The sequence below is a fragment of the Xiphophorus couchianus genome, chromosome 17 (genome assembly GCF_001444195.1).
Source record: "Xiphophorus couchianus chromosome 17, X_couchianus-1.0, whole genome shotgun sequence".
Lineage (NCBI taxonomy): Eukaryota > Metazoa > Chordata > Actinopteri > Cyprinodontiformes > Poeciliidae > Xiphophorus > Xiphophorus couchianus.
The window spans coordinates 3,415,715-3,437,564 of NC_040244.1; the positions used below are offsets into that span (position 1 = coordinate 3,415,715).

The 21,850-nt window shown below is 39.0% G+C and overlaps 1 protein-coding gene across 2 annotated transcripts in view; it reads right to left on the reverse strand.

The window, feature by feature from the left end:
* The window catches only part of sema3aa (sema domain, immunoglobulin domain (Ig), short basic domain, secreted, (semaphorin) 3Aa), a 39,538-nt gene that overhangs the window by 3,987 nt on the left and 13,701 nt on the right, over window positions 1-21,850 (reverse strand). Inside the window, exons 2-16 of one of the 2 annotated variants that reach the window (XM_028043990.1) lie at window positions 19,279-19,439; window positions 18,077-18,139; window positions 13,017-13,133; window positions 12,220-12,310; window positions 12,011-12,130; window positions 9,034-9,176; window positions 8,786-8,900; window positions 8,616-8,685; window positions 5,637-5,781; window positions 5,336-5,555; window positions 4,100-4,191; window positions 3,929-3,970; window positions 3,560-3,717; window positions 1,250-1,317; window positions 1,018-1,166 (exon numbers count right to left, since the gene is read on the reverse strand). In XM_028043990.1, the coding sequence (XP_027899791.1) occupies window positions 1,018-1,166; window positions 1,250-1,317; window positions 3,560-3,717; window positions 3,929-3,970; window positions 4,100-4,191; window positions 5,336-5,555; window positions 5,637-5,781; window positions 8,616-8,685; window positions 8,786-8,900; window positions 9,034-9,176; window positions 12,011-12,130; window positions 12,220-12,310; window positions 13,017-13,133; window positions 18,077-18,139; window positions 19,279-19,439 (1,754 nt within the window). Of the gene's footprint in view, window positions 1-1,017; window positions 1,167-1,249; window positions 1,318-3,559; window positions 3,718-3,928; window positions 3,971-4,099; window positions 4,192-5,335; window positions 5,556-5,636; window positions 5,782-8,615; window positions 8,686-8,785; window positions 8,901-9,033; window positions 9,177-12,010; window positions 12,131-12,219; window positions 12,311-13,016; window positions 13,137-18,076; window positions 18,140-19,278; window positions 19,440-21,850 lie in introns of both variants that reach the window. The other variant, XM_028043989.1, reaches the window with a different exon arrangement.

The following is a 21,850-nucleotide window of genomic DNA, read 5'->3' on the forward strand; positions in this document are numbered from 1 at the left end:
TTTTTATTTTTGAGGTTTTAGTGGCCTTTCTTGTACAGAAAATGGACAGGAAATTAGGGGGAGAGAAAAGGGAAGACATGCAGCAAATGGTCCGAGACTGGAAACTGAACCCAAGTGTGTTAAGAACAACAGCCTACCACTGCAAACTGAGCCACACGGTGCCCCATTCATAACATTTACACCCAATTTCTTTGTTGTTTATTTAAACAAATAGCAACTTCAGATTATTACAGAAATTGTTTTCTTTTGTGATATATCTTTTATTTTCTTGAAGCAACTTTAAGACAACTGCTGATGAAGCTGTGTACAAAGTCGCCTGTCACTATTATATCATATTTAAAAACCATGTATCCCAACTTTTCAACTTCACTTTATGCACTACTTCCTGTTGGGCTATGACATAAAATCCCAATTAAGTGCAATGCAGTTTGTGGCATTGAAAAAGGCTAAGGGAAAACACTTTACGCGGGTCTGCCCACTCGTTTTTACATCAACACATATCATATTCTGTGTTTCTAATCCAGCTGTAATATCCGTTCAGACCAACTTATAAAACGTCTTTGTTTTGCATCAGATAAACCTTCGGGCCCATGGCTCTGTAGCTCAACTCAGCTTCCTGTATCCTATTTCTCTCTCTTACTGGATCCTGAAACAACATGCTCTCACTGACCAGCTAGAAAAATAACGCCACAGTGCAAATCTTTTCAAAGTGTAATTGGTTACATCCTCGGGTCAAGACAGCGACCCTAAACATCCACACCCAGGGTTTTTTGCACTTTGAGTTCGGTGGATTAAAGATAACAAAGGTTTTGGCTCAGAGAATAGAACAGGGGGGTAAAAAGTCATTTTATCTGCAAAGATGATATATTTTTTGTTTTGGTTTAAAGGTGGATTTATTATCACCTATAATCTATACTGCAAAGACACTGAATTTACATCCAGAAATTTCCCCATTCTTCAAAGATGTTCCCTATTTGACAAAAAACGACACATGCTCGCATAAATGTGCACACAAACCTCTTGCTTGCGATCATCGTTGGGCCTCTGCAGCTGCCAGTAAATCAGTGCTCTTTGAGATTTGGGGCTGCACTCCAGAAACATGCTGCTGTTTTCCACACCGAACACACTCCTGTCCTCTATGCTGCCTCCTAAACCATCCATGTCGTCTAACAAAAGAAAAAAGAAAAACAGTCAGAGAAATTGGTATCAATGGAAGACAGAGTGTGTGTGGGAGGCAGTTTTTGAGTACCGTGATGTTGAAGGTCTGAGCATTGCGAGAGCGGATCTCCGTTTCTGATGTCTTGTCGCCTGGTTCTCCTGTGATTGAAACGTCAGTTTAAAAGACTGTTGGCAATGAAAACACCAGGAAAGAAATCCATGTTATACTGACCCCTACCACCAGTATTATATCATGTACTGTTCGATTTCGAACACTAGAGGGTAACATTACCCAATGCAGCTGAAAAATGGTATGGCGTTCACCCTTTATACCACTGCTTATTCGCATAAATGGAGCAAAAATAAACAATAAATCCTAAAACCTGGAAAGAAAGTCAGAAACGTAAGCCTGCTAATCAAGGCAATGCCTCGCTTCATTTTCCTCTGCCGAGCCGTTATTACGGAACACATTCTGAATTGTTTTGCCATTGAGAAAAGCCTCATTTTTTTTTATCATCTCTTTGTGGAATTCCACTACGTCATTTGGGTTTCTAACATAATGGTGAGGCATTTTCATAGTGCGGCTTTACTGAATAGCTGTGAATGTTCCCCCCCCGCTTCTAACTGTCACAGTTTAAAACTGTTGACAGGCCGACTCGTGATGTAATAAGAAAATGGGGTGAGCTCAACATGAGGGGTGAACGGAAAGACGCTGAGCAGCGAAAACCAAAAAAGAAACAAAAAGTTCGTTAAAATGGTCGGTAAGCATTGTGTATTCTACTAAAGAGGTTAATGATGTTTTCAAAACTTTGGAATTTTGTTTTTCAAAATTGGTCACATTATAGCCACAAACATGTATTGGAATTTTATAAAACACAAATTGGTGTATAATTGCTACTTAGAAGAAAAATGCTACATGCTTCTTTTTTTTTTTGTTGAACAAATTAAAATCTACTCCTTATTCTGGAACCCAAAAATGAAATGCAATGCATTTGAAAATGGACAGAGTGTGGCACGACTGCCCCCTAAGCAAGAGGCACATTAATTGGAGAAGAAACCAAGAGGATCACAGTAACTTTGTATGATAAATTAATTAATCTGGGGAAATTATAAAGAATTAGTCATGCACACTACAATTCTGGGGTTTATGGAAAAATGGCAAAAAAAAACTTGACTCCACATTACTGTCAAAACAATATATGTCTATGGTAGTGGCAGCATCATGCTGTGGGGACAATTTTGTCCAGCAGGGAAATTGAAGTACTTTAAAAATCCCCCAAGGATTTCACAAAAAGAATGGATTTAAACTGAGAATGTGTTATACACCTGTAGGTCGGTTATGATAATTTGTTGATTTCTCAGGGTAATTGCATTTTTATTTAGCAGTGTCAAAGTAAAAGGGAGCAATGACAAATCTATTTTATCAAGTCTTATTCACATCATGAACTACTTTGTGTTGGTCACATAAATTCCAAGAAAATATGTTTTCAAATCCCCCCAAAAATGTAAATAAGCGATGTTCTCTCCTCTTCCCTGCTTTAACAATGTATTCTCTGTTGCTCAAACACTTCCTGTGCATTTTGTGGGTTGGCATTTCTGTCTTTTTATGTCCCTTTCTTGTTCAAGGGAGGAAAACTATGTGCCGTGTTGACGAGACCTGAGAGGAGCCAGCTCTGGCCTTTAACCATTGGGTGTGCCATCTCAGCTGTAACCCTGCCAGGCTGGAGTAAACTCACTGGCCTAATTCTGCTGGTGTGAGAAGTCCTGGATGAATGAGACAGAGGGCTGGTGTTGCTCGATGTGTGCGAGAGCTACAGCGGTCGGCTTAAGCCTGCTGGTTACAGCGCCGGGTAATTTGAGGGTGTTCATACCTCCTGGCTGCAGGGTGAAGCGGTCAGACAGCTCCTGTTGGCTATAATATAGTGCATGTGAGCTAGAGTATGTATATTTATGAGTGTGTGTGTGTGTGTGTGTAGCCCGGCTGTGGGGTGATGGACACAAAATTGCTGCTGGCAGGAATACTAACCCAGGTTCCTGGATTGTATTTCTTGGAATGCATACTTGTGCTTGCGCATATTTAACGAGAGTTTTTTTTGTGTGTCTGTAATAATCTGATCACATCCATGTTTAGGTGGTCTGGCATGTGAACTGTGTCTATGTTTTTCTTTTCTTTTTGTTTGATTTTTAACAGTTGCTAAAGGGCTAGTGGGGATCTGGCATTAGAGAAGCAAATGATCCAAGCACATTCACACCTTCAAATGCAGTTTGCAGGTGTAGTGATAGCTCTGAGGAGTGATTATATTCATTAACATGATTAGAAAGAAAAGACATACAGCCTTAGCAAATTCTCAGAGGATAAATAAAGCTTACAGAGAAGTTTTAAATGTGTCTAAGCTCCTACCTCTTGGCGGTAGGAAAGTATCTGGAGCACTCAGCACCATCCCAAGCGCAGTAAGGGTCTCTGGCCAGGCAGCACTCGGCGCAGGCTTTCCCATACACCTCACAGCGGTGTAAAGACATCTGTGATACTCCCAGGGCTGAGCCAAGGTACAGCTGTTGCTGTGGAAGTGAAAGAAAAGGCGAGCACGTAAAATTAAATGTCCCTGTGTGGCTCGACTGGAAAATTACTCAATAAGAAAAGAAGTCGCTTGTGGGTTTTGTTGTTAGAAGGAACATGATCTCTGTTTGATGAAAAACCAACAAACGCTTCTTCAATCACTTCACTTGAACATTTTTGGTGTTATGGTGCCGTGTGAAAACAAGCTTTTACCTGTTTGGTGGAAAGCTCCATAGCGGTAATGGGAGTGGGCTCCTGTACAAAACAAACAAGAGGCATGAAGTTCACAATACGAGCGATGAAAAACACGGAGTTGGAAGAAAAAAACAAAAAGATCTGCAATATGGACAATCTGGTAGAATTGCTTAATTTTCAACATCTTACCCTGAAAACGGTCATCTCCTCAAGCACAACCTCCTCCAGGTCATGCCAGCTCTCTCTGGGAATCGTTACCACTTTTAGCACTGTTCCCATATCTGAAGAAAACAGATAAAAATATGACTAAGTGTGTCTGACTCATTGTGTTTTAACTTTACAGACTAGGTCAACTCATCCAAATACTTAAATCCCGCCCATGCATCTTTCTCTCAATCATTTCACTGCTTAATCGTCCCTTTCGGTGCATTTAAGCATTTTAAATGTGAGACGACTGGAAGCCCCAACAATCAAACTCTGCCATTTATGCCCCTTTTCTGTCAGCAGTGGGAATAGATTGATCGAGTGTGGTCAAAATTGCTGTGGTAAAGTGAGCTTGAGAAAGAATGAGGAGCTGAGGCAGAAGTCATGAGAACAAAACTGAGACATAAATACTTATTTTCTGATCCCTTCACAGCAGTTAAAACCAACAAAGAACAACCATTTAGGAATGGATTTTTTGGTTAGCCCAGTAGATGCTGCGTTTTTCTCTTCCAGCAGCTGGTTCTAACAGATGTACTATAGTAGGAAATATAGTATCTTGTACTATTTCTGATTTTTTTCCATGTCACAGGTCAACACAATGAAGCACATAATTGAGAAATTAAGAAAAATTAGAAATGGTCAAGAAATTCTTATCATAATACAAGTCCTAAAAGAGTAGAGTGCATTTGTAGCAACCCCTGAGTACAAAGGGGTTGCTACAAACCCCTGAATAAAATCCAGGTCACATGATAGGTACACTTAATCTAGGTATCATCTATTCAGTGTATAAATCCAGTTGCTCTGTGACACTGCTAGTAGGACATGAAAACTACTCAAAAACAGATAACTAGATACAGGGCAACCCTAGAAAAATAGGGAAGAATTTGACAGCATTCCTAAAAATACAGCGAAAACCACAATGGAATGTTTTAGATAATGTTAGGCCCAGACCTGCAGATTTAAAAGATGGCCACACTTTTTTGTCTGTAAAAGTTTTAAAACCTTGCTTTCTTTTCTTTCCACTTTAAAATTCCATGCTGCTCTGTGTTTTCTAGGACATGAAATCTCAATGTACCAGTAAGTCTATTATTGTATGCGTTTGCAAAAAGCCACTATCAGTCTGTTTCAGGCTAATTTGCTTTGATTTAAAGAAAAGGAAAGCACAAAATTATCTAACAGCTTCCATTGGATGAAGCTGGCATAAGTGACAAATGATTGTACCTGTGCCTATGAACATGACATCGTATTGCCCATCCTCTGCTTCAACTCTGTCCACCACTAGCTGAGAGAACTGATAGTCTACATCCGTTCGAACCATGATGGGCCGTCCCCCAATGGGGTGCACTGGGTTGTACATGGCAGGATGACCCCTGGCAAAGGTGATGACATCATCTGGAAGGTCCTTGGTGGAATCAAAACCTCCGAATGTTTTGCTAGGGCACTAAAATGTAAAAAAAAAATTAAAGCGGTTTTACGTATGTATTCCTCTGAAAAAGGTTATGTTCTGTAGCTCAACACTTACAGTGCCAGGGCGGGGGTAGGGCACTCTCCCTTGGAAAGGGACCCATTGGTAATTGGGCCCATCTCTGTGGGCATAGGGACCCAGGAAAACCCTCCTGATGTCAGCCATACTGTACATACACACCGCCGAGCCTTTAAATATGTTACTGTGGGGAGAGAACATCAAACGTAGAAAGGGTGAGAGTGCAAAAGTATACAGAATGGGAAGGGGGAGGAAAGGTTTGTTATAGACAAACAAGGGGGATTCATAAATGATTGGGCACAAGGCCGGGATTAGGGTCTTGTGGAATACTGAGGAAAGACAACAAAATGACCCTTCATCACACAAAGATGGAGAGGAGCGAGGCTGTCATTACCTAAGTACTAGATGACAGATTGGAACTTCTCTCTGACTGTTCTCAGCCCCGTGAGAACAGACAGGAATTTGGGCACGTCATCAACAAAACCAAAGACCTGCTAGAGAGCTTTTCTTAAAATCCCTTCCAATATTTTTGCTAGCCTTTGCCTGTGCCAGATGGATGGATTTCACCTTCCCTGTTCATATGAGCTCCAAACAGGCAAAGAACAGTCATGTGTAAAAAACAGAGTGGGGGAGCGGGGGGTACCTATCCAGTCTTTGCTTTGTAGGGTCAAACAGATTGCAGCAATTTACACATTGGCTCATCTAGATGGGTAATTTGGTAACTCCCATGAATATTATACCATCATACAATGATACGGTGACAATTTGAACTTAAGTCAATTATCATTCCGTCCTGTTTAGAACTTATTTCTTTTTTTTACAGGGCTCCTACACAGTCTGTAAAGGTAGAGAATTTGATGTTTGAATTCTCTAGGTTTGGATAAGTTTGGAAATATTAAATGTATTATGGAAAACAGTTTTGCGTCAAGACTTTATTCCTGATCTCATTGCCTATGTTATCTTCATCCCTCCGTTGACCATTCAGCTACCCAAACTTTCCAATCCATCCTTCCTGCCTTCCTCTTTCTATTCCATTTTTTCTCCCTTTGATCATTCTGCAGTTCTTCCTTCCCTATTAAGGTTGACTTTGTTTTCATTCTTTCCATCCTTTTTATTTATTCCCTTCTTTTATCCCATTTGTTCTTGCCATAAAACTGTGAAGAAAAAAGATCCTTCCTTTCCTCTTCATTCTTTTTTTGTTCCTTCCATTCTAATACTCTTACCTCCCTTTCTTTTAATCATCTTCCCTTCCATCCTTTATTAGTTCCTCCCTTCCTTTAATATCACTTATTTCGCTTCTTTCTTTCTTTCTTTTTTCGGAGAATGCCTGCCTGCATGGAAGCCTACGCACCTACCACTATAACCACTATACACATATAAACTGGAACCTTGAGTCTGGAAAAGTGTTGAGTTTTGACATAAAAAATGTGTAGAAGGAACCTTTGATTTGAGCCTTGGATTATTATTTGATTTAGTCTGTTAGCTCTCAAAAATATTCTGAAGTTTACTCACTGACATCCAGAATTTAATTTTTTTTTTTTTTACCATATGCCCACATGTAAGATTTTATTTCATGAAGCCGATCTTCAGCACATCTTATGAACCAAATGACTCAGGAACATTCAAGATGTCCTTTGTATTGCTGACTGCAGTAGGAATGTGTATCAGACTAATTAGGGATGTGGCTGGCATACACACACAGCCAACATTATTCACCAAAGCATGGAAGATGAATGGATTAGCATTTGGAAATGTTAATTACAAAGAAATTCAATTAACTCCAGGGGCAAGAAAAGACACTCCAATATGTGGGCTTAGGAAGACGAGCGGTTATGTGTTTGTGCAGACACACAACCAAAATAATATGCTAAATACACACACACATCCACACGAAGGGGCACAATCCAACATTGATCTGTCAGTTATGGCTTCCGTGTGCCTCATTAAGCAGTGATATTAAAAGTCAGTTCCTTCTGAGTGTCTGGTCTATTCATCTCTGAAAATCGGCCACTTAGAAAACCAATTAAACCCCTTTAATTCCTCAATGCCCCATAATTGAATTTTAAAGTGCATGTGTGTGTACGTGCGTGGGTGATTCTGTGCAGCAGGCATGCAAACACGTAGGTGGATGCCCGCCAACGCGCACCAGTCTCAGCAGAGAAAAGCCATACGGGTGTGGCAACGCAAGGCGCCTGTCCATATGTGCTAGCCCGCACCGCTGTTCCATTCAGCTCGTCTTATCATTGGCTGTGATTGACGGGGGGACGTGTTTGTCCTCTTTCGAAGCCCCTCACACACAGCAATGGACAGAAAAATGCCCCCCTCCTCCTTTCCCAAATGCAAATTTACCATCATCACGATAAGTGCCACCATCTGTGCCATTTCAGCTCATTTATCTGCCCTTCCCCATGAATTCACCTCTCCACATGCTTAAAAAGAGCCACACCCAGCCCCTAAGAAAATCCCCATTCATGGCTGGGGTGGTGGCCAGGGGAGGAACGTGCATTCCTGCTAAGTGAATATCATGTTTCCCTGGCTCCCTCATGCTCCGTAATGTGATTTCCCCGACAAGGTTTGCCAGGGTTTCAATGAGATGGGGGACAGGTAGCGAGGAATGGGGGAATTGGATGAAAGTAATTCCTAAGCAGAGAAGTGGAGAGGTTTTCGATTGGAGAGGAAAACAACCGTAGGACACCTGTAAGTGAATTAGAGGAGTGCTGTCTGGGAATTTCGACTGGACCACGCTTGGTCGATTACATTCTCCTCTGAGCTTAAAATACTAACAAAATTACACCAAAAAAGATACAATTATTTAATGATTACTTAATAGAAAATATAAAGCCTATGTTTATAACATACAAAGAAACTGGATTTGCCAACAAAAATAAATCAACTCCTTTTGATCTCCTGGCAGGAAATTGACGAAACAAATACGATATGGCCAGAATTCGTCACGCTATTTGAGAATTTAAGCCCATAAGTGCAGAGACTGAAGGTCATTGTATTTAAGGTCTGTACCTTGAAGTAGTGAATACGGCGTAGATAACTGGATTCTTTGGGTCCTTGGAGCTCATGAGAAATACATCCTCTAGAAATCAGACATAAAAATGAGAGAACATTTAAAAAGGGATGGTCAAGGTTTATTTATTTATTTTTTTCAGTTTTGCCAATTAAGAACCCACACTTACGGAGTTCATCAAAGTGTGTATCAATGCCATTGACCCCGGGAACTGAACAGATGAGACGAGCCTTTAGAAAAGTAGTCCACTTGTTCACAAGGCTCCTGTGACCTCCCATGTCATTCTGCAGAGAGAAATTACATTTCTGTCAGCTCTACATATACCTGAATTACCTCGAACAGAATGAAATAGCACTGGTGTTGTCATTACGATTAAGATCATGAGAGGGATTTTATTCTGTTGGTGTGTGTTGTTACCTTACACAGTTGTCCTATCCTGGCAATTGTAGCCTTCCCGGTGTGCTCTCCGTCCATTGCGTTCTCTTTAAAAAAGAGGAAGATCTTGTCGTCCTCAGGGTTGTCACTTTCAGGGATCAAGTTTACACCAATAAATCTGGGGTCTGGAGCAAAAAAAAAAAACATTATTAAAGCAAATCTTAACTTGCCTACTGTAATGTTACGGGATGTCCTAATTTTACTAGCCCTCTGAAGCAAGAAAACAACTTTTTTGGTACATTTGTCTATAAAAAAAGAAAATACCTTGAATACCTTCTGGATAAGACTGTGAAATTAAGCACATTTCGAGTATGAGATGTCCAAAATCTTTTTATTTCCAATACATTCATTTACTGTATTTTTTCTTTCCTTTAATTTTTCCACTATTCATTTTTTAGAAAATAATTGCAATGGAAACACAGGGGGAACAAAAATGTTACCTCTCATAAAAATACATCTGTTATTTAAGACAGCAGCTGTATTAACTCAGATAAATCTTTAGAAGAAACTCATTTTAGACCAAAATGAATTTTTACATTGCTCAGATTTTAATGAAATGATTATCCAAGATATGGCATCTTAAAATGTCTATTTATAAATGACTCGGATAGGTTTCAGGGACATCAAAAATCCAGATTATGTAGACCCAAGTTATTTCTAAATTCCAATTTTAATTCCAGTACTCTTATGTTACAACTCCGAAATCAGTTCAGTTGTATTTTGAGTTATACCTCAGTAAATTACTAACAACCCCACACTTTGTGCCATTTTGCTACACTACCTGACTTTACCTGGAACAAGTGCTCCAGATCCAGATTCAATAAAAGCCCCGTCTCCATACCACATCCTCACAAAAACACATGGCTCTAATAACAATTGTATAAATATATAATGACCATAAGTTTGAGAAAATATCAAGGCTAATCGGAAAACCTGAATTTAGGCACCTAGCGAGCAGAAAGTTACCACAACCACTAAAGGCATCATCACAAGGCGTAAATCGAGCCTGCATCTGAAAAGCTTGGGGGTTAGCTGGGTAGAAACAAGCAGTGCCATGTTACATTTCTGCAGCCTTTTAGGATATGGAGTAGCTGTGAAAAAGGAGAGTGCGGCCAAAGTGGGGAGCAGATTTATAATCGCCTGCGTTGGTGCGAGAACTCCGTTATAAATCATGTAGACTTCCCGAGACCTTTTACGATGAATATGGGATGCTAAATGTACGCCATCAGAAATCTTTTAAGCTTAAAAAGCGTTTTTCAATTAATCACATATGTTATCGACAAAAGAACTCTTTATTCAGAGGATATTAGAGCCAGATTCAGAGTGAATGAGAATGTGAAGAAATCCATAAATAAACCTAGCAAACTCTAAACTACCATTTAACCCTAAATCCTTTAAGAATCATCTGGTATTACTGATTCATTCCATAGTATTGCTCTTGCTACGTTCGAGTACCATGTAACCTTGTTGATAAAGGCTCAATGGAAGATCCCCTCCCCAGTAATCCATGCAATTACAATCCTCCCTTTGTTGAGACGCCGTTGGATTTTGCAGAGCCGAATGGCTGCAATCCCCGGCGTATTTGTTTGAACAAGGTGAAAGATTGATGGGGATTAGAGCTATAACAAAGACTTCTCCCTTCTAAATGACTCCTATTAATATGTCACAGTAATCAGCACCACCGAGACCAGTATTTGTGATTTTGATGGTATGGGTGGGTTGAGAGGAACTGGAAGGAATTTGACTCCACTACAGGAAAACAGCTGAAAGTGGATTAGTTCTGTGGGAAAGAGGGAGGAAAAGGGATGGCACAGCTTGAGTGAAACGTTCGAACTGACCTTTTGTGGCTCTCTCAGTCCTCTTGCAGTGGTGATAGATAGCCAGAGAGACTGAGAAGTCAATAACCCTCACTGCAGCTCTAATCTTACTAGAACAAGAAAAATCCAGTGGCTCTCTGAATGAGCGCTGATATCTGATGTCTGCACATGAATGAAAATGTTTCAAGACCTGAGGCTTAGGGGAGAATTAAATGCTTCAAAGTCTAATGAAAAGATCAGCAGTGACTTTTTTTTCTAATTATGGGCTGTACTGGTGGTGTAGACCACACTTTTCCAATTTTACTTGACAAGTAAATATTGATGAAAGTTGAACATTTAAAAAGCCAAAAATACAGTTGGTTGAAGAGGAAGGCCACAATTTAGTACAAATATGTAGCATTAACCAACCTTTGAATTTTGATCATTTGCTTAAATTCTCTAAGCCGTGACGTTTTGCTCTCCTGCTTCTTTGGTTCATGAGTAGTTTATGATTCAGCCAAAAATAATACCCACAGTTTTGCTGCTAGAGCTGGTTTCTCAAAATAATGGCTGCTTTTCAGACCGTTTTAATTTTAATGTTGTTTTGCTTGTAAAAATAGTAATATTTCTCAGAAACTGTAGAGGAAGTCCAAATGTTGGCCATTTCCTCCATCAACTATCTACTGTGGCCACACCAAAGTCCACTTCTTGTTGGCTGATCCCTCCCTCATGACATCTCCTCTACAGGAAGCCTTAGGTGTGGGAAGCTGGTGTAGTTTTCAAACATGAACTTTAAAATTTAAAGGAAGTTTTTCTCCTTCAAAGAGGCTAGAACAGACCCAGGCGTACGGCCTTAACAATCTTTGCATACTGCTATTACAACATATATGTCCCAACCTAAAACTGACAACTGAAGCAATGGGTTTACCTTATTTTTTTCACTTAGATAAAAAAAGGTAAAAGTTTTAATTAAAGCATTGTGAGATGAGGGTCAATTTTTTTGATGTTCCTGGTCTTTAACCAACCATACTCATAATTCTTAAACAAAAGAGCACTCTTTTTGTACAACTGGACATCAATACATGCTGTGTAGCTAAAAGGTAGGACAGCATGTGTCTTATAGATCAGTAATTTTTCTGCCTTAAAGAAGAAGTTTATCATACCATTAAGCCATCGCGAATCATGCTGCTCTGTTCTGATTGGATGATGATCTCCGAGGGTACGGAAAATGGCAAAGTCCCTTCCCATGAAATCAGCAGATGTTCCAGAGTACAGCTCTCCATCTGCCGATGAGTCGTTTCAGTCAGAAAAAAAGAACCGTCTCCACGATGAACGTGTTCCTTGAGATGATAAAGGAAGTGGTCAAACTCACCAAGCAGGAGTGACGCTGAAAGCATTTTGGGGTCGTAGGGGCTTTTCCCTCTGCCATTCTCAAATTGGGAGGCCAGTCGAAATATGTTGTCCTGCGGTGAAAGGGGGTCAAAGTTCAGCTTGAGGCTAATGAAAGCCACATATAAGCCCGGTTGAAGGTACATTTATAGTCTCTGTTTCGAGTTACAATATATTCTCATTATAGTGTTCTATTTTGGGCTGGGATGCAAAACAAATTCAGCCTGACATGAGCAGTGAGTAATGTGTTGTTTTTTATAACACAGTTGGGCTGTTCTGCCACAGGTCAACAACAGTTTCTGCAACAGGGAAGTGTAAAGTAAAGTAGGAAAGAGCAGAAATAAGTAAGATGGTTGTTTTTCCATCCGGTGATGGCACTTTTTTAAGCTCAAGCGAACAAATGTCTAAAATAAGGCCTTAGTGGTGAAAGCACTCACACCTCTGCCCATTATTGGTCTGCAGAACTCATGCTGGTGCATTGATTAACCTGCAGCCCTCTACTGAGAAAACTGATTAATCTTTAATGTAAGAGAAGAGTTACTTAATATCCAACTGCTACAACTGAACTATTTGCTGGCCCATCTTTTCCCCACTTTTCTCACACAAAAGAAAACACAAATGGAAAGGTAATTGCTGTGGTACACATTTCAGATTATGCAGCGGCATTGCTGCTCCTTACGAAAAGCAAGCATTCATTTAAATTATCTTCTGCATATCCACCAATGTATTAAAAAACTAGAACTTTTAAATTATCTCGAGGTATATTAAATAATCAAATACCTCTGCTCTTTTGCCCATTTCCAGATAAGCGCAGATGGGGTGGAAGGCTCCTGTTCCACAGATGTACAGATGGGTCTGGTTATACGGTTGAAGGACCCGGATGAAATTAGAACACTCCTTCTGAAACACAAGTAAAAGAAACACAAGGGCTTTAACATTACAGATAAGTTTATACAAGGACTATACAGAACATAAAGCAGATAAATGACATTAATGTATCTCTGTTATTTAGTAGGGAATCTAACTTTGGTAAAGAAAATGTAAAGAAAATTGTAAAAGTAATCATAGTTACTGAATGTCTATATTTTGTCACAATACAACTTATTAAGGCAATTTTATATAATAAATCGGCAAAAAGCAGTGATTTATTATGAGTTGAAAGAAAAGTAATGCATACATACAAAAATAAATAAATAAAAACTGTGGCTTTATTTGCATTTATCCACTGAGTTAACATTTTGTAGAACCACCACAACCATAATCACCACAATTGTGCCAGGTCACGTTTCACATGTCTCTACCAGGCTTGCACATCTGGAGATGGACAATTTTGGCTTTCTTGTTGCCACTCTTGCATAAAACCCAGATTTTTACAAGGAACAACTAATAGTTGTCCTGTCAACAGATCCTCCAACGTGTACAGTGGATCTCTGGCATTCCTCCAAAAGTACCATGTGCCTCTTGGCTGCTTCTCTGATTTATGCTCTTCTTGACCGGGCTGTTAATTTGGCAGTATGACTCGGTCTTAGTAGGGCTGCAATTGTGGAATACTTTTGCCATATTTTTATGACAGACTGAATAGTGTTCTATGTGCTTTCCAAAGATTGATTAAGTATGTAAGAAACTAACACTGCTTCAAACTTATTCCTGATCTGTCTGGAGAACACCAGACAGATCAGGTCTCTTGTTTATCCCAGGCTTAGAAATAGAAATTGCCCACTGTCTACACTGGGGAGGACATGGGTGCAAATGCCTTGATCTTGGTGGTTGAAAAAAAGACAACATCTTCAAAGAAACCTTCAATGCAAAGTAAAGTATGGTCTGTGTATTTATTGACTGTACCCAGACCAAAAATAAGACAAGACACTTAAAACCATCTGTCTAAGGTTGGGTGTATTAACCAAACTGGTGAGTTGTGAATTCAACTTATTGAAATGATTGCAGAGATGGATATCCTGGTAAAAGGGTTGAGTGGAAATGTTCCTTTCATTTCATTATAATGTACGACTTTGTGTTGTTCTATCACATAAAATCCCCCAAAATATGCCTATGTAACCTAAGGAAATGTAAAAGAAAAAGTTTAGACATAGAAATGCTTTCATAAGCATTTGGTGTCTTCAAACTAAAAAAAAAAAAAAAGACTAACTAAAAACAGAAAGTATCCGGGCTTGGGGAACAGCTTTGATTAAAATCCAGTATATGAACGACTTTCCAGTTGGTTTGGAAAGACTTGCGAGGCAGAGTCTCCATCAAGGAAACCCCACCTGAAAGTCAAATCAGGAAAATCAGCCGCAGCTCTTTTAATGATCCATAGGCTTGAATTCTCTCATACTGTTTGGTTTGGCTCTCTTCTAACTCTTGATGGTCCCAGCGGTGTGAGACTGTTTATTAGGGCGCTAATCAGCAGCATTGGTTAATGCAGGATGCTTATTAGCAGCCTTGAGGAGCTGATTTAGGCACATATGTTTAAGAGATTAAGCTCAGGTTAGCCCAATTACAAATACATGCTCAATATCCGTCGAACAAATAGGTACACAGCTGCAGGAGGATTTGGAAAAACAGAACACATCACATTAGATGACAGCCAAATTACCCCCTTTCTTTTCCTGCCTCTTTAACACATATATCTGTTCAGACTTTCAAGCTCACAGACGCCTCATTCTGATTATGTGATGATGTGAGGCAAAAATGGATGCAGGGCATCAGGTTGAAGTGATGACATTTTCCAGAGCAGCATGAATTAACAGTGTGATCACAAGTTGCAGTCCTTCCTGCAGCATAGAAATTTCTGGGGGTTTTTTTCAAAAGGGCAGAAAGTGTTGTTTCAGCTCCAACTGTTTTATCTTCCTTGGTAATTTTTCTTAAGGAAAAGCTTTGACATTCTGAGAAATAATGTACTTTAGTTTCTTGTTTAACAGGGTGACCACTCTCTCTATTTAGTAGGGATGAAGTTAGAGAGAACTGCTGGCTGGCTTTCAATGGCTAGATTGTTAGCCTGTGAGCAAAAAGGTAAAAATTGGGATTTATTTATTAAAATTGGGGTGGCTAGAGGATGAAAGCTTTCTTGACTGGAAGCCTGTCTGGTCTCACGAAAGAAATCAACACCAACACAATTTGGTACCAACGTTAAACGACGTAAACAATTGTTCTTTGAATATGATCTTTCAAATTGCATCCCATAACATTGCCTTCTCAAATATTGAACAAGGTGTGTTAATATCAGCAGTTACACAGCTGTCATTTTAGTTGCAATCATTGGACTTGGTGTTAAATTCTCAGTAAGGAAAGTAACTTTAAGGGGCAACTCATCTTACACCTAAATTACTGTTTAAAAAGGTCAGTTTATATTCACTTCTTTTACACAAAATGATTTAAAAGTATTAATAATATTATCAATTTAAAATCATCAGTAAGACATTTATACGACTGATCCTGCATGTAATGCTGCTGCCTTGAATGTATGGGTCTCCGTTCCTTAACGACTTTACCTTCTGTGTTTCCTCTCGTTGAACTGCCGAAGCCCTCTGTCCGCTCACATCATTCTCACGCCCTATTATGTGCATTTCATCAACTTCAATAAAGCCCCTCAAGGGTCAACTGTGTTAAGAATTTAACACGGGTGTCTTTGTTGGATTCGTCAGCTATGCGGTAGGTAAAGTTGCACCTAAACACTGACAGGTGTTGGGAATAGTGACACGAGTGCAGCTGTGAGTTGCCCTCCAGCAATAAACCGTTTTCTTGATCACAAACCGTGACAAACAAAATCCACACAGAGAATAAATGACTCATTTTTGGATAAATTTAATCACTCTTTTTGGACAGGGTGTTGAGTATGAGTCTCCGTCAGAGAAATGGGTGGACAGATTTTGACATGTGTGGGTAAGTTAAGAATATTAAAAAAGAAAAAAAAAAAGGATAGGATCTCTGAGTAAATCCAGAAAATATACTGGACATTTGCAAGAAAATTGCTGGATTTTGATTTTCTTTTCCCATGATTACTGGGCAGCAAATCACAAATGACATCAGGAATTTCAACACAAAGCTCTAGTCGTGTGTCTGAACTCATGGTTCAGTACATTGTGGTGCAACAACCTGGACAATGTTACAGTCGCTGGGCTAGGGATAGCAATAAAGTCTTTAGGCATTTTTTAGAGGCGGGCAGCTGTTGCATTTGCTTCATGGCTGTAAATTGTGGTTTAGAGAAAGGCATTGCTTTGGGAGCTCTGAATACTTTGGTAATGTCCTAATCAAGGCCTCTCTGTGTTTTACGCCGTCTCAGCTCGCACCGCTTCATTCTCAAAGGTAAACATTTTCACAGCATGCAAATACCTAATTTTGTCTATTGTGCGATTCTGTGAACTCTTTCGTCTGTGTGATGGAGTGCCAGTGTACTGCTCATGTACTTTGGAATGCAAAAGTATTCAAATCCCTTGATGTTTTCCAGATTGTCTCACAATGCAAGTAGAATTGCACTTTACCCCCAAAACCACCCAGTTAAACATCGTGGTCATACTATTATGCAGTGGGTGTTCATTTGGGGAAAATAAGTGAAACTAAGTACAGGCAATTAAATAAACATGTTGGAGGTAGTTGAAGACGGGAGGCTAGCGTGGAGGTTCAGCTTTAAGACGAAAAACAAGCCAGAGTACCTGTAAGATTGTTTGGGCTAACACCTTGTGTATTAGAATGACCCAGTCAAAGGCTAGACCTAAACTCAACTTATTAGTTGGTCAAAAATTGAAAAACGCTTTTTATCCAACCAAACTGAGCTTCATCTATTTTCCAAACAAGAATTATCTAAAGGATAAATCGCTAGATGTGGAAAGATGGTTGAAACACAACCCTAAATACCTGGAGCTGAAACCCAAATTCAAGGAACATGATTAGCATCACTCATGTTCTATTCTGCCAAGGAAAATCCATAACTTGATACTGCCGTTACTATGTTTCACAATTGCAAAGTGCACAGTCTGTTCACTTAACATATACTACTTTTAGTTGATCTATCACATAAAGTTAAAGTCAATGACTTTAAAGTTTGCAGTTGCCACATGCCAAGCTCTCAAATTTCTAAAAAGGGAACGAATGACTTTGCAAGTGGTGGTCATTTTCATTTTAAGCGAAACCCAGAAATCTGCCGTTGACTCTGAGCCCAGAGGAGCCACCGAGTTTCAAAAGGATGCGTGCAATTCCAGATAATCCAACAAAACCTGCAGCCCCGCACTCAAGATTCATCCAACCATGAAATTGAGATCAGATACAACACAGAGAGGGCCTTTCTAAACAGCAACACAAAGATAAGATACACTAACACCAGTGAGCACACAAAGTCGGTTGCATGCAGTCCGTGTTTGAGCAGATTTGCCCACGTCAGCCAACACATGGTGTCAGATAACATGAATTCAAACAAAAGATTTCCACATAAAAATTCACATGCATGCTGAAAGTCTGGTTCATAAACATGCTCCACAATTTAATCTATTCATCATGAAAGTCAATCACCTCAGTGTCAGTGTCCTTGCCCAGTTTATGTACCATGTACACTCAATCCATAAGGTTATTTGCAGGTATCACTGAGAAATGGTGAACTGGCCAGTAGAGAGTTAAATGTGGCAGAGGTGAAATGGAAGATCACCTTTATCAGAGGTAATTTTCTAGCTCTCCAGTTCTATTGTCCCTTTTAAGAATACTCCATCGAGATCCTTACTTCTACTCTAAATAACATTTTAGATTTATCTAAAAAGATTAAGAGAGAAAAAAAAAAGAAAATTGAACGGATAACGAATACTCAGTCCATGGATAGAATCCAAACATGATGCCATAATGAATGAGGGACTTACTGCCGAATCCTTCCCTGCCCACTTGCATTCATCCCTCTTGGAGGGGGTGGCAGGCCACGCAATCTGTGCAAAAAGAAGAAAGACAAATTCACATTAGAATGGAGGTTGAGAGAAAGATGAATATGTCCTCTCAAGAGACGAATGCAGGGAAACTGTAAGTCCTTGGTGTAAATCAGGGGGATAAAAAAAGGGACACATTTTCACTGAAATTCAGTTGAATTTGCCTTAAAGCGATCGATTTTAGGTTACTAAATGTTTGATTTACAACATATTCCAGATAATGACGTGAAAACAGCTCACAGCAAAACAAATAGAAATAAATAGCAAGTTTCACATGTGTTTTTGTAAAATACACTGAAAGAGATTAGAATATTCAGGGGTATCAGCAGCTGTTCTCATTCAAATGTCCTCTCGTTAAAAGTCTTAAACATAAGGTTGTACTTTTCACTTCAAATATGATCAGAAAGTTGTGTTTTGCAACTTGACTTGGAGGAGTTTGATCTCTCTGTTATTCACATGTGGCCCCTGGTGAACACACACTGAAGGAATAAGTGTGCATGTTTGAGCTGTATTTAAGTAAATTTAGGATGACTATACTCTCAGGACGCAGTTGTGACAGAGCTCTTTTTTTTCCTCTCCTGGTCACACAGATGTCAGTAGACAATGGAAATGTATGCACACACATGTTCATGCATTAATACATTCTCACATTTCCTTAGTCCAATAATGTGCTTCATCTCCTCTGTGCATCAGCTGCATTTTGTTAGCATGAAAACCTATGCAGCTTTTTGGCATTTTTCTGTAATGATGCTAAGCAACGCTTGTAAACAAAAGACAAAGAAATTCAGGGACACATTTCCTCTTTTTTTTTCTTTCACATGTATTTTTCATCAGTTTCTTTTCCCTGTGCAGCTCCCTGCAGCCTGCAGGCAAGTCCATGTCAGACCCGTGTGTCTGATAGCAGCCCGAATCAGATAAAAAGACTGCTAACCTAGTCCAGGTGGAGTAATGGAATTACGAACAGCCGTGTCTGGACTGAGACAGACGGTGGGCGGAATGAAGGCAAAGAGAAAGGGAGATGAAGTAATGGATTCCAGAGGGGATTTGGGCAGCAGAGGAGAGGAGATTTAACTTGAGTGTGAGTTTCTCTCCAACACACAAATATAACCAAACTTCAGACTAAAAAGGAGTTTGAATTTTACCTGTTTGTGGTCTCTGTTTATGTTGACTAAGTCAAATGAGAAGATATAGTCCTCGGCTCCAACCAGCAGTCTCCCTCGCTCCTCGTCCAATAAGAATGTGTCATAGTCCGAACTATTTGCCAGGCCATTAAAGGTAAGGAGGTTACTGGATTCTAACATTTCTGAAAGAAAGAAATACAAAGAGTCACGAAAGTGCAAAGTTGAATTTCAAGTACAAGTAGTGCCAGTAAATATATTGCTGCTTGCTAATATTCTCCTTTTTTAGTAGCTCGGCAAAGCTACTAAAAAATAGTAGTAATCACATTATGATTTTCCTAATCATAATGTGAGGCACTGCAAAATTATAACTAAGGAAATTACATGTTTCATTAATGTCCACATAAATATTTGCAGGCACTCACAAACCGAAGCATGCCATTCAAGTCCAGCATTAGCAGTTTTAAGAGCTCACAGCATGTCACAATCAGGAACCGAGCTCAGACTGCTCAGCCGTGTGATTGGTTGAATAATTCATAATGGAGTCAGAAACAGTGGAAACACTTCATGTAAGGAATTATGCGTGGGTGGTTTCATGTATCTGCAAATAGGATATTACATAAATTACCATTCAGGGATTTATGACTGCCAATGTACTTCTGCACAATGTTTCATTTAGATGTACAGGTTCGTGTAAGGTATGAGATGTTGATGTGTCACAGCACTAGAAGAAAACCAAGAGCAATTTGTGGCCTTAGGTCCAGCTGCTACTTCATCCATAAGTTAAAGTTTAATCACAAAATCTGGGTTTCATCAACAGTGAGGAAGCTTAGAGCTGCAGTACAAAAGCCAGCAACAGAGATGACATGTTTTCACAAAAACTAGCTGAAACAAAATGGAAATAAAATTACAGAAACGGATTTCCTTTCAATACATAAGTCCCTGAAAAGAGACTTATGATTCCTGATTCTAGGTGTTTGGGCATAAATTAAAATAAATTAACTATGTTACTAATAGAACTGATGTAAAAAAATATATAATTCTGAGTTTTTTGGCAAGAGCTTATTGATGTGATTGGGTTTTACACCTATTTTGTAAAATAGGCTGATATTCTCAAGTACCGGGACTTATGAAATAATAATAACAAAAAACAAAACAACATTTTTTATTTTATTTTATGTAAGAAGGTGTCACAGTTCTTCAAGCACATTCAATCAGATGTCCTGAATTTTTTCTGGTATTATCCAGGAAAGAGACTCAAATGTCCCTTTAAGCCCACAATGAGGTACTGGATGGTTAAATGTTACCAACTGGAAAACCTTTTAGTCAATTTAGAAGATGAGTCAAGTATGCAGATTTAGAACTCAGCTATAAGCACTGACCAAAGGAAAAACTGAGAGAAGGGGCATGCCTGCTGTCTATTAAGCCATTTGTTCTGGATTCTTGTTCAGGAAACTTTAATAAAAGCAGGTTTGGTTTATCCCTCTTCAGATTTGTTCTGCGAAAAGTTGATCTATTTTAATATTTTTTGTGGGAAAATTCTCCCTTTTAATCAGAACCACAAAAGGAGATGAAGTAACAGCAAGAAACAGTTTTCAAATGATTTTAAAACATTCTAGTGGGATGTTCACAACATTAATTTGTAAGATACAGTGTGAATATGAAAGATGTTTAAAAAAAAGAAGATCAAAATCATTATAGTTATGGTAGACTTTCACACTTCAAGTTACAAAATTTTAACAATTGATTAAACATGAATTTTTCATTGAGTCATACTGTGCCATCAGATGAGAAATTCATATTAGATATAAGCTAACTCAAAAGCTTAAAATTTTCATTACGGAGGCTTGTGGAAAATAAGTTTGTTCTGCCACAAGTTTGTAAACTACTCCTACAACGGAGCAAAGGAATCTAAGTTTTTATACCATTAGTGATAAATGCAATAAAATTATTGGGTGTTATAAAGCTGGTGATTATTTAAAAGCAAAACATTGTTTTGTTGTAACATGCTTTAGTAGCATATTTCACCAAACTATTTTAAGTCAGTAGCTTGAGCAAAAATCTGCTAAAGCCAAGTACCATACTGTGCAAATAAACAAACAAAAAAACAGTTCAATATTTAATACATATTTCTATAGCAGACAGCAAAGTTTTGTTGTATTTCTGTATCTAAGATCTTATTCTAGATATTAATATTTTTTCACAATAATAAAGTGCAAAATGTTAGCTTGTTCTGAAACTGGCAAGGCAGTCTAAAACTAAATTTTGCAACAAAAAAAAAGATAAAGCAATTACTAATGATTTACTGAATACACAACATGTAGAAAAATAATACATCAAGCATCACCATCAGCATTAAGATTAGACACCAAAGACATGACATCAAAACAAGCACAACCAAATAAATACACATAAGAGAACAGTCCAGTCATCTCTTCCTACAAAACGCAGCTTGATGGGACGTTATAGAAGCCATCTGCAGCCGGTCACCACGTGTAAGATCTTGGACATCTGTCCACATGAAAGAAGGAACTGATGGAAAGGGAGATAGATGAAGGACGCGGTATTTCTATCCGCTTTGAAAGAGCAACAGGCG